The sequence below is a fragment of the Mustela lutreola genome, chromosome 5 (genome assembly GCF_030435805.1).
Source record: "Mustela lutreola isolate mMusLut2 chromosome 5, mMusLut2.pri, whole genome shotgun sequence".
NCBI classification, from domain to species: domain Eukaryota; kingdom Metazoa; phylum Chordata; class Mammalia; order Carnivora; family Mustelidae; genus Mustela; species Mustela lutreola.
This window is the reverse complement of record NC_081294.1, coordinates 28,053,287-28,066,101: the sequence shown is the minus strand read 5'-3', so window position 1 is coordinate 28,066,101 and position 12,815 is coordinate 28,053,287. Positions and strand designations below refer to the sequence as shown.

Sequence of the window (12,815 nt, the reverse complement as noted above, 5' to 3'; positions counted from 1 at the left end):
AGGAAGTAAGTTCTGGTGGGAAAACTGATGCCCAGAGAGGTGAAGTCATTTGGCTATGGTTTCCATGTGGTGGAGCCAGGCATCTTAATGCAAAGCAGCTTCATTCCAGTGACCACAGTGGGTTTTAGTTCTGTGATATTGTATTAATAGAACTCTTGGCATTTTCAGGGAACTGCACATAAAATGAAAATATCACAGCCATTCTTGTAGCCCTATGCTAAGTATCAGCACAAAACACCATCATTTTAGAGCTGATCTTATTATCTCCATGGTGTTTCCACAAATGCTCTGGCAGACTTTCAATGCATACTGGCTTGTGCTTACCAAGAGTTTGTACATCTTTGAGAGCTAGAAGAGTTTTCTTTTTGTTCCTGCCTCACTGTGAGGCCTTGGCAAGTATTAACATTTTTGTGGTTCAGATTTCTGATGGCAGAGAGGGGACAGTGCAATAGCAGAACCTTTCCATTAACTTCTCAGAATTGGAATGAAATAAGCCAAGAACAAAGACATTGACCAAGCATAGAAAGGGTCTGGGCTTACCCAGAGGCATAGCTGGCTTTCACATTTCATTTGGCAAGAATTAGGGAATTATTGTGTATTCCTGAATAATCAGAGTGGGTTGTATTGAAGAAAAACTCATGGCTATTAATTGTGAAGGTTGTGCAGACAAAAATCATGGAAAATGAACTCTTCTAAAAAGTTTTAAAGGTTTTCTATTGGGTCAAAAGCCAAAGTTCAATTTATATGGTGCTTACTAGAGTCTCACATAAAACAAAATGACACAAAAAGGTCAACGTCAAAACTTATTCAAGACAAATACAAATAAGAAATAAGGCAAGTACACAGTATTAATATTAGATATAGTAGAATTCAATACAAAAGAAGTACTTTGGTGCAAAAATGGTTATTTTATACTGTAAAGAGTATAGGAGACCATGAAGAGGTAGCGTGTCATGTTTCTTCACATGCCAAATAATGCTGCATCAGAGAAATGGTTTTAACGATCTCTTCAGGGCATGGGCTAGGGAGCCTGGCAGTGTGGGGTCAGATCCCAGCTCTGACACTTATTTCACCATATTTTGTCATCCATAAAATGGGACTCTTACTAGTTTCCATCTCAGAGGGTTGTCCTGAGGATGCAAGAAAACAGTGCCAGCACTGTACCAAGTTCAGGTTAGCTATTAATGTTGCTACATTAAAATCTGTAAAGCAATCTATAAAGCAAGGCAAATGGATAGAAATGCAACCATCATAGGGATTTTTAACTTACTTCCATTAGTTTTTGCAAGATTATGTAGATATAAAAATATACCCAAAGCGTAATTTTTTCAATCAGAATTACTTATGACATTTTAAAAAATGAAAGTGATATGTGGGGCCCACCCTAAACCTAAATTTGGCATAGGGCCTGAAGGAAAGGCAGTTTTACTCTTTAGAACTTCTCAAGTTTCTCTATAATATACTTCTGTGGAGAATTCACTGCTAAAAAGCATTCTAATGACAGTAACAAGGTTGATTTGGCCAAAACTTATTGAACCTTCTACATAGAGATTATATGCTATTTTCTAGCATCCATGGAATATAAACAAAAAAAATTAATGTTTCAGGTAACTTAAAAATTTAGATAAATTTAAAATATTATTAAAATCACTAAATTAAATTAAAATAAAACCTCTAATTCTCAGATCACAATGCAACAGAATTAGAATCAAGGGACAAAGTTTTAAGCAATAACAACATTTGTCACTTGGAAATGAAACAAAACATTTAAAAAATAATTATGTGGCCAGTGAGAATATCAATAAGGTAATTTGACACTATTTGGAAATTAATTATAATTTATAATATGTATATTTATATAATTTATAGTTATAACAATTATTATTATAACTATAAAGTCAAAAACTATGGGATCTATCCGAATCTCTACTTAAAGTTTTTTTTTCTTTCCTTGACTATTCTTATTAGAAGCTTCTCTACTTTATTGTTTGAATTGATATTTTTAAAAGTTTAATGTTTTTAATTTCTTAATTGAAATCAGGCTTCCTGGACATCAGAAGTCTTCTTCTAAGACATCAGCATAATAGATTCCATTTATGAACTTATGAAAATCTGTCTATTAAGTGCTAGGCACGGTGCCTGCTGGAGATAGAAAGATGTATAAGATTTGGTACCTTCCCTCAAAGGATCTATTTAATATTGGCTGCCCTTTAGGTTTTCCATGAAGTTCCCTCATTCCTCTTCTCCCTGACATCATCCATCCTTATGACCGCACTCAAGGTAGGCATGCGCTTAATGCCAGTCATAGAGATAGTTACAATGCCGAACAAAGGGGTTAGGAAGCTACAAAACAGATGCCAAGAATGCTTTTTGCTTTGCTGGATTTGGATCCTCTTTCTGCAAGTATTGTCCACCATGTTTTCATTCTGAATTCAAGTTTAGAAGAGCCATTGCTCTTGAAAGTTGGCAGGTAAGTGTTCAAACCATTTCCCTCCTTATCCCCACACTTCACAGAAAAAGAAGGGAATGAGTTAGGTTCTACAGTACAATATTCACGTATGTGAAGACCCTGGTGCAGCAGGTCGCAGGTTTCCTTACATTTACTCTCTGGTGTAGTTCAGACTTTGTTTCCTCATCATCCCACAGGTCATCAGGGAGAGCATTGAAATCAGCCTGCCATTGAGATACAAAATCTTGTTTGTGATCCGGACGCCGTAGAAAATGCTGGAAATTTGTTCTGTAAGACAGTAAGAGAATTAGATGGAGCTCACATGACATGCCTGTAGACTACAAAATTCTGACTTTACTTACCTAATTTCATATAAGTATTTCTGACAATATTTCATATAAGTAACTTTTTATAAGTATTTCATATAAGTATCTTTACTTACCTAATTTCATATAAGTAAGAAATCACTGAATGCTGTTCTTCTCTCAGATGCCTGAGTACCGTTTTGATGGAGTTTATATAGGAATTTTCTATTAGTTCCCAGTAAGGTACTAAAAAGGAAGGTATTTCCTGTTAAATGGTAAAGCATAAAATTAATCATTTCAAAGTGACAATTCTTCCAACGAATTAAGTCAAAAGAGCAATACAGAACAAGATAAGCAATATCAAGCAACAAGCAATAAAGCAAGAAAAACAAGAACCAGATGCAACTGTCTAAAGCATTCTCTGTGAAACTTCTTGCCCCTCCTTCTTACTCCTCCGCCTGCTAATTTCTATTCCAAATACTTCTTCATGTCTCAGTTCAGATAAATTTCTTCCAGAAATTCTTCCCTGATCCACAACGTCTTGAAGGTCATCCTCTGACATTCCAGAGTTCTATCTCAAGCCCTGTACTTTCTCCTATTATAGCAGGGTTGACATTAATGGCAACTGCTTGTTCATTTGTCCACATTTGCCCCTAGAATATCAGTCTCATAAGACAATGAGAGAGGTGCCTGGGTGGCTCAGTGGGTTAAAGCCTCTGCCTTTGGCTCAGGTCATAATCTCAGGGTCCTGGGATCAAGCCCCGAGTCAGGCTCTCCACTCAGCGGGGAGCCTGCTTCCCTTCATCTCTCTCTGCCTGCCTCTCCGCCTACTTGTGATCTCTGTCTGTCAAATGAATAAATAAAATCTTCTAAAAAAAAGAACAATGAGAACAATGGTTGTTTTAGTCACCACTCTACCATTTTTCCTATAATCACCACAGTGTCTGGGACATAATGGGTGCTCAAGAAATATTTATTGAATGAATAAATAGATGTCATATTTTGCGTAGGTTGGAAAACTGCCTATCATGGGCAATATCTAGGGTTCATGTCAGGGTGGTGATGAGTCATTTCTTTGAATTTGCCCAAGTGGTTTTATCTTTGCTGTGTGTACCATGAAAATTGGAAAGTTTGTGTTACCTTTAGTGATACAAATAAATAACCAAAACTAAGAAATAATCAAAAGGAAATAAAATTGAAGATACATGTTATATTCAATATAAATTCTCTGTACTAAATATTCCCTTATTGGCTATGCATTTATTTACTTGGGGAATTATACATGGGGATCTGAGAGATTATTTGGTTAATCTCCTTTCCAATTGAGAAATGCCAAATAGTGGAGATAAATGATCCCTCCATGGATCTCACTGATACATTTCAGGGTAGGCCCTCCAGTGTCACATAACTATGTTACTAGAAAAGTCTCCCTTATGTTGAGCAGCACTTTGCTTTCCTATATGTCCCACTCCCCAGCCCTAGTTGTGCCCTTTGGAGAAGGGCAGACTACATTCATACAGTATTCCCTATGATAGCCTCTCAGATATTTGAAGACAGTGGGGAGATGTAGGCTGGGATTCAGGATGAAACTTGCTTGTTTTGTTAGTCTCAGCATCTAGTACAGCATTTGCACGTAGCAGGCCCTCGATAAATTTTACTATGTAAACTCATCTGAATCCAATTTTATCATCAGTTAATTTTTTAGGAGACTGGCTGGCTCCATCTAGTTCTAAAAGTCTATGATTTAATGTCCAGACACATTTGAATAATGCATTTATCTAACTTAAACATCTATGGTTCCTTTAATTCTCCTCTGGCATTATTTTAACACCTTTTTTTCCCCCCTTGCTCATGCCTCTGGTTTCTACTTGTCATCATACCCTGGATGGTGTTAAAGATCATTTTAAATAAGCCCCACTACAATATCTCCCTCTTAGTTGACTTGAATCCATTAATTCACACTCTGTGCATGGAGAGTTACCACTTAGCAATTGACCTAAGTGAAGTAACACCCGGCTCACAGATCTCATTTTTTAAGAACGTCATGAGAAATTGTCAAATACTATTTTGAACTTAAGATATACAAAGTTTATGGTACTTTCCCGATCCATCTATTCAATTTTTCTGTCAAGGAAAAGGAATGGGCCAGTTCAGCAGGACTTAGTGAACCTGTATGGGCTCTGGGTGGTCATTTTTGTAGTTTATACATGCTCAGAAGTCAGACTTTCAATATTTTCTCTCACATTTTGTCAGGGCTTAATGTCTGGAGTATTTGTCTGTATGTTACTAAATCCCATCAGCTTTTTATTAAACATTTAGGTATTTACCTATACCTGGTCTTTTGGAATCTCCCATATCCTCTGTGATTTCTATGAGGTATTGATAAGTTCATATGTATAGGTTCTTCCAGTCTCTATGACATAATATTTTCTGGGCCTGGGCACCTGAACTTTTGTGATGTGACTAGATGTTAATATCTATACTTTCCAATTAAGTGGGCTTCTTATCACTGGCTAAGACTGAGTATAATAGGAAATCAGTAGCCAAAGTAAATATGCTTCAAAACTCCAGAAGCTGAAAAGCAAAGACTTCTCACTCTGACTGCCTTCTCCGTTCTCTCTGCACCCCTCCTATGGCTGACGAAGGGGGTAGGGCCCAGGCTCTCCTGGAACTTGGCTGCTGCCTCCACCTAGGAGAGCCAGATCTGAAAGCAATCTCTCTCAATCTCTCAACCTCTCTCTCTCTCAATCTAGCTTTCCCCCACTTCCCTTCTTCTCCTCCCACCCTTCGTCTCTCTCCTCCACATCCCTACTGAGGGAGATAGATATGAGGGTCCTTGGGAGGCCTGGAACTAGGGTTACCAGATAAAGTATAGGGGGCCCACTTAAATTCATTGATAATCTGAAATTCAAATTTAACTGGGCATCTGTCTTTTTTCTTCTTCTTTGACAAGTAAGCTCTGTAGCTTACCCGCCAAAGTGTGAGAAACTAAGGTTGGAAAAATGACTAGAGTGGATTCTGTGGCTGCTTTGTTTCAAGGCTCTAGACTACTTCTAGTGTAGCAAAATACATTCTCCGCATGATTTCACTTAGGTTATTAGAAGTAGAAGTCTGTGCGGCATATCCTCCCATTGTCCCCTCAGACCAAGTTCCTGTTCTTCATTCTTTGGGCTGCTCAGTGCCCTGGATGGCTAACTTGAACAATCTTATACTTCCAGAAACAACCTTGCCCTCCATCTTCTAGGGCAAGGGATGGGAAAGCAGGAAGAAAGCAGGAAGAACACTGTCTTCTGCTGCCCACTGTATGTGGCTACATCCTTCTACTGAAGGCCTCAACTCCTGCCAGATGGCCTTCTCCGCACAGAGGTCCTCCAAGCATGTGCTCCCTTTCCCCATCTTCTCAGGCCTACAAGCCATATGGCTCCCAGCCATCCCTTGTTTGGGGTAATAATCGGATCCTTATATGTTCCCTTATTTTTGATACTTTATTCAACTCTCCTTAAATTATCATCTGTTTTGTCAGAATTATGACTGCTAGAAGATCTGCCAAATCTCAATGTTAATGTTTATTTTTCACTTCTGTCCTCTATTTCCTTCTTGTCCTGTACGAATTTATTTCTCTCATGAGCTTCAAGGTTTGGAGTGAAGGATTAGATTTCAATGTTTTTGTCTCTCACTCCCCAACCCTGCCAAATAATATCATTTTAATTTTATCTCCTTCCCAACAACCATTTATATCCTGATTCTATGACAAGTTTTTTAATGTTTTTATTTCAATAAGTAGCTTCTGTTTGTCTGAGTGGTATTATACACATCTATAGTTATATCACTTAATGTTCTCATTTTCAAATATTTTCTGTTCTAACTTCCTTATCAATGTAAATTAATTAAATCATTAGAGCTTCATCAAGAATCTATGTTGTGCTTGATTCTGTATTGAATATAATCAATTATCCCACATGTTCCTTCCCTCTCTCAAAGAGTTTATAATCTAATTGGGGAGATAAGACATTTCTCTAGGAAAAACCAATAATAATAGCAACAGCACAACCACAGAAATTCATGATTGGGTCTCAAATGCCTGGCCCAGGCAGTCAGTGCTCAGAGTTCATGAGAGTAGGAATTCACTGAGGATTGCAGTGAAGAAAAAAGGGGCTGCATTTTTATAGAGCAATTTGTCTTTGAAAAAAGTGGGAAAGGAAAGACCATTCTTGGTGATTTTTTTAAGACGATTTTTCTATTGAAACAACCAACTTTGCCTATGTAGAGACTAGGCTTTGCAGTTGTCAGAGAACAAAGAACTGAAGGGATTTTCCAGGGTTCACCTGGGGCATCTCTTTGCCTTATTCTGGCGTACCTATTTAAAGTTCTCAGGCCAGACAGTGACTTGTTCTTTTATTAGTTTAGTTAGCTTCAAAAAGTTTCTTCTGTTTGTGAAAAGTCAGAGGTTAAACTTCATTTGAAAGCATTATAATGTGGGCATGAGAACATGGATGGAGGGCTATAATTTGCTGGATATGTGTTCTGAGGAAGTCATTCTTCCAGGAAACTGCATCTCTGCTTGTCCTTGGGGAGAAAATTGGTCCTTACAGAACCCATTTGTTCTCCTGCTTTCAGCACTTAATAGCTGTTCAAAGCATGACTCAGAAACTCGAAGGAGTAGGGAGAGGATACAATGGGATTCAATGAGTAGTCTCAAAAATTCACCTCAGCTTTTATTATTATTATTATTATTATTATCATTATTATTATTATGCTCAGTTAGCCAGTATATAGTCCATCATCAAGTTTTGATGTAGTGTTCAACAATTCATTAGTTGCATATAACACCCAGTGCTCATCACCACACGTGCCCTCACCTCGGCTTTTTGATGAGTATACATATCACCAGCTATAAAAGGCCTTCTGGGTGGTTCAAATAATGGTGTGAATGTTACTACAAACAAGAGAAAGGCTCGCTTCTACAAGCTTCAATCTAAACTGCCATACCTCAGGAATCGGTTCATCCACGTAGACCCATTCTTCAGATCCTGGCTTAGGTGGTGGAGGCACTACGGGAACAGGTGACACGTCTGTAGAATCGACAGGTGATTTCTTTACTGATCCTTTCCCTCCTGGTGATTTTCCTTTAGGAGAACCTTAAATATGCATATTAGATCATTCCATTTCAAGTAGATGAATGGAACCAGATTCTGGTAGATGAATAAATCTAGGATTAGGGTGGACTTCAGGAAAGTCATTAAGCAATTTTGGAGAGCCTTACCAAATCAAAAACCCCATTTTCTAAAGTCTGCAAATTAACCAACAAGATCAGGAACAGGTTGTTTGTTTGTTTGTTTGTTTGTTTTGTAAGCTACTGAGGTCTGTTATCTAGTTGGCTATGAAAAGCAACTTGATATGTTATTTTTTTCTCCGTCCTTGCTTCCATAATGAACAAAGTTTACACTGTAAAGTGCATTTCATTTACTACTGCAAATACTAGTAAATTAAATTCTCCATCCCAAGTGAGAAAGAGAGTAAGTATTTTATGAGTGGTGTTCTCAGGTTTCCTTTGTTTGTTTGTTGTTTTTGTGGTGAAGCTCAGGGGAGGAGCAGGGAGGAAGGAGGTTATGGTAAGTCAGCCAGAGTCAGTGAAGGATGTGGGGAAGGAGTCAGAGTACTGTAGCTCCTGAATATTCCAACATTCCCTGAATGAGACACAGGGTTTCTGAGTGGGAAACTATATTTCTTGCTATACTCGGGAAGTATAGATGAAGGCACCTACTGTGCTGTAAGCCTGGCTGAATTAAGGCACAAGAGAGAGAGAGAGAGAAGGGGAGGGAAGAGGAAGAGAGAGGAGGGAGGAAGAGGAGGTAGAGGAGGAGGAAGAGGAGAAGAAATAAAGCTAGTTAATGTTCAGTTCAGAATCCAGAAAGGGCATACGCTTCACTTCCCCTGAGAGTGTCAAGAAGGGAGTCTAGATCAGTTGGGTGGCATGGCACTCTTCGGGTCTGACAGATTCTATGATTGATCAAAGCAGGTGAACTCCGAAAGCCTAATATTTCCTTAAATGATCAAGGTTATTGTGGTTTAGAAATTCATTCTGTTTAAGTTACACTTATCTTCAGAATAATTATAGTTATACTTCCTTAATGAGTATTATTAAATGATAATGTATCTTACACTTTTATGTTAGTTAAAAACATATAGATTATAAGTAGAGGAGAAATTGTCAATTATGTCTTATGGAGCGTTTAGGTGACTTTACTTATACATTTAAATAGTACCCATTATCTACAGGTCTGAAGTTGTTCCCGATCTTTTTACATTTAAGAAATTTTTAAGAAAATCTTTGTTCAGGCAATAACCAACAATGTTCATTATTTGATAGGATGATTTTCCATTATTTGACCTGAATCTGGTGAAATAAAAGTGATAACACTGTGTCTGCTTTAAGATGAAATTCTCTAAGAAGAATTCCTAAGAGGAATAACTTTGCAATTGTAAATATGAGACTGGAATGAGTTTCTTTTTCTTCTTTTCTAAAATATGATCATTCAGTGAAAACTGAGTGAGCCAGGTAGTCTTTTTGGACCATTGTGCTTTGATTCTATTTTTAAAGATTTTTTAAAATTTATTTATTTGTTTGACAGATAGAGATCACAGGTAGGCAGAGAGAGAGAGAGAGAGAGAGAGAAAGGAGGAAGCAGGTTCCCTGCTGAGCAGAGAGCCCGATGTGAGGCTCAATCCCAGGACCCTGGGACCATGACCTGAGCCGAAGGCAGAGGCTTTAACCCACTGAGCCACAGGCGCCCCTGATTCCATTTTTAATCGGTTTTTTAATGATGAAAATGCTAAGGAGAAAAACAAAATTTGAATGAATAAAAATGTATCTATGCCATAGGGACTTGAGCATAATCTGCCAGCATCTGCAATGTAACAGGGGTGTGTCCTTCTCAGTACCACTCAACGGACCACATGGAAGCTTCAGTTTCTAAGGAGAGACTGGCTTTCACTTGAAAGCTAGACTGTTTAGTCCTCAGTGTAGCCATTCAATGTTGAGATAGAAATAGTTCGTATATATGTTTTTTTTCTAAATTGTAATCCAACTTAAACATTTTTGGGGGGAGGGGACATATAAAAAATATGTTCTAAATATGGAATGTTTCTGATATTCCAATGGCTACAGTAGAGGACTAATCCTTGGGCTGCAGTTTAATCGTTCTTCGATTTTAGCCATCATCAGACTTCCCTAGAGGGCTTATTAAAACACAAATTGCTGGGCCCTACAGGAGTATTAGATTCAGTGGGTCTGGGGCGGGGCCAAGCATTTGTGTTTTTAGTTGAGTCCCCCGGTGACATGATATTACTGGTTCAGGCGCCACACTTAAAGAGCCATTGTTCAAAGAGCCACTGCTCTGGTGGATGCAGCCAGGTATTTCAATTTCATTACCCTTTTATCTTTTTCCATGGCGTTTCAGTTAAATACTACTGGTGTTTATAACAGACATTTCTTTATTGCTAAGTGGTCTTGTAGCCTCTCTTACTAGAAGTTAAGTCAGAAGGCAAGCCCTGGAACGATGCCAACGCCAACACATGGGCAGGCCAGTGGAACTAAAGACAATATTTTCCCTCAGTGTTTGGTCCATAAAACTCTAGCCCCAGGGGATACTCTCCTAAGAGAGAATTCTATAATATAATATTGCATCTCCTACTTCCTTAGAGATGCAAATTGATATATTTTTTTAAATCCTGCATTAAAAACTTTTTAGTTTGGCATAACTCAGTATTTTCTGAAAATTAGTTGATTATGGAAAACTTGATTCATTCAGTCCCTAATTAATAACGGGTAGGTAAGGTCTTGGGGTTGATAAGTTGTGTTTTATGAAGCAGTAACCTGGGACAATGGCAAATGGGTTGGAGGGTAAGACAGGCTTTAAGAACACTAGAATACACTTGGCAAATGGCATTTCAGTGTCAAGATTTTGGGAGAAGTGTAGAGAATGATGCAGAGAAGAATAGGACTGAGTTAAAGATGTCAACAACAGGAAATAAAGATAAGTTTGAAGAAAGAAGAAAGGAGACAGCTCCTTAAACCAGAAGAGATTATTTCAATATAATGGTATCAAATGACCTGTGAGATAAACAGATAAATCAGTCAGTAATGTTCACCTACAATGATGTTAGTTTCAAATACTAAGAATTAACATTGTAACTTCCTTTTAAAGAGGAAATGTGTGACACATCCTGGAAACCAGCATTTCTATGTAATAGAAAGACTTCTAAATTATGAATGCAAATTCGCTTATTCAAATATTATTAAACACAATAGAAATTCAGTAAAATAAAAGCAAAAAATGTTGGAAAATTCTTAGTTATTTAAATTGAGCTAACTGCATTGCTCCAGTGTATAAATTTTACTAGTTGAACTTGTATTTACTTACGGTTTATTTGCAATGTGTATTCTTTTAACTAAGGATGCTCTTAAAGCATGTGCATTATTATGTTTAACTTGATTTGGTAACTAATGTGCATAGTATATTTAATTTGCTTTTTTAATTTTTATTTTTGAAGATTCTATGATGATCCTTCATTTGCTTTTGTTGACCACAATCAAAAAGCAAGGAATATATAATGTAAATATGAAAACTATTCTCCTAAATGGGTAGGGCTGAGCATAAATTATAGTCCTTAACATTGTAGTTAAAATTTATAGCTCAGTGTTAACTCAACAGGTGGCTCTAATTATATATCATGTTATATAATCAGAGAAGGATGAGATTCTCTTTTGGAATCATGGTTATGTTTTTTTTTAACTGGCAAAATAAAGCTCCTTTTCAGCCCATCATTTTGTGAACCTGCACACTCTTGGGTTGCAACTGCATTTGGCAATTAGCAATAAAAAGTTAAACAAAGGTACACACTCGTTACAACCCCATTTGAATGTACCCTGAGAAAGCCAACTGTATATATTTATAACCGCATTTCAATTTTAATTGGTTGTTATAGCAGCTTCAACATAAATCTAACTAATCTGCATTTAAGAACCTAGGATTTTCTTCTGCCAACTCTCAATTACTTAAAAATTATATCCCCTTTATTTCACACAAACACTTAAAATAAAATACAGAAAAATTACAAGAAATTAGGGTGAGGACAAGTACAACTCAAAGTAGAAGGTCAAAGCCGGGAGAGGTATTAGAAAGCAGACAATGAGATCGAAGTACCCTTGCACGGATATGGGCACTAGGTGGTTCTGAACTACTGGACAGCCAAAATAGAAAAGGAAATAATATCATTTAGATGTGCTAATTATCTAACCACTCAGAAGAAGAAAAGGTTTCCTGTCCCTTGATTCTGAATGAAATTTCTCACCTAGGATTTCATATAGAGGCCATTAAATGATATAGTGGGCATACTATCCCCTCAGAAAATGAAGTATGAGCTTATTATTGGTATAAATGAAAGTTTCACCTCCACTGGTATGTTACACTGTGAAGGAAGTTGAGGACCTTATACCAAAGGGCATATCAGTGAAGGCAATTTGATGAGAGCTTGAGAAAGTATGGGTCAGTGTATAGTTTTCTGATGCCATAGCTTCGTCCAAGAATAACACCTATAATTTCTATGATGAGTGAATATTCTATATACTAGATATCTCTAAATTATTCCCCACAAGCATCACTCTTTTTGGCAGGACCTTTGCTAAAATCCAGGCTACAGAATGACGGAGGTTATATTCTTTGGCAAGGACTTATGGTTTACAAATGCCTAAGAGAAGTCAGATATGACTAACAAATCTGGCTCTCTTCCCTGAGGAAGTTATGAAATGCAGAATTACATTGAACCACGTCTATCTTTATCTGAGTACCTTTTCTTTTGAGTGAAGTCTTACCTTTCTTCCCTTTTCCTTCCTGAAGAGATTCTTGCTTACCATGCAAGGACTCTAAACAAAATTCGAGACATAAACATTATTGACAATTTTCGTTCATATCCTGGGCTACATTGCTTGTACGTGATCAAATGTTATTTCTCACAGATAAACAGTTGCGTTAGTGATGTCTTTACTGTGAGCGAAAATT

The 12,815-nt window shown here is 37.3% G+C and overlaps 1 protein-coding gene across 2 annotated transcripts in view; it reads right to left on the bottom strand.

Moving 5' to 3' along the window:
* SPEF2 (sperm flagellar 2) overlaps positions 1-12,815 on the bottom strand; it is a 182,360-nt gene that overhangs the window by 66,296 nt on the left and 103,249 nt on the right. For both annotated transcript variants that reach the window (XM_059173780.1, XM_059173781.1), the window contains 4 exons: positions 12,629-12,679; positions 7,744-7,892; positions 2,892-3,019; positions 2,599-2,737 (listed from right to left, as the gene is read on the bottom strand). In XM_059173780.1, coding sequence (XP_059029763.1) covers positions 2,599-2,737; positions 2,892-3,019; positions 7,744-7,892; positions 12,629-12,679 — 467 coding nt within the window. The remainder of the gene's footprint in view (positions 1-2,598; positions 2,738-2,891; positions 3,020-7,743; positions 7,893-12,628; positions 12,680-12,815) is intronic.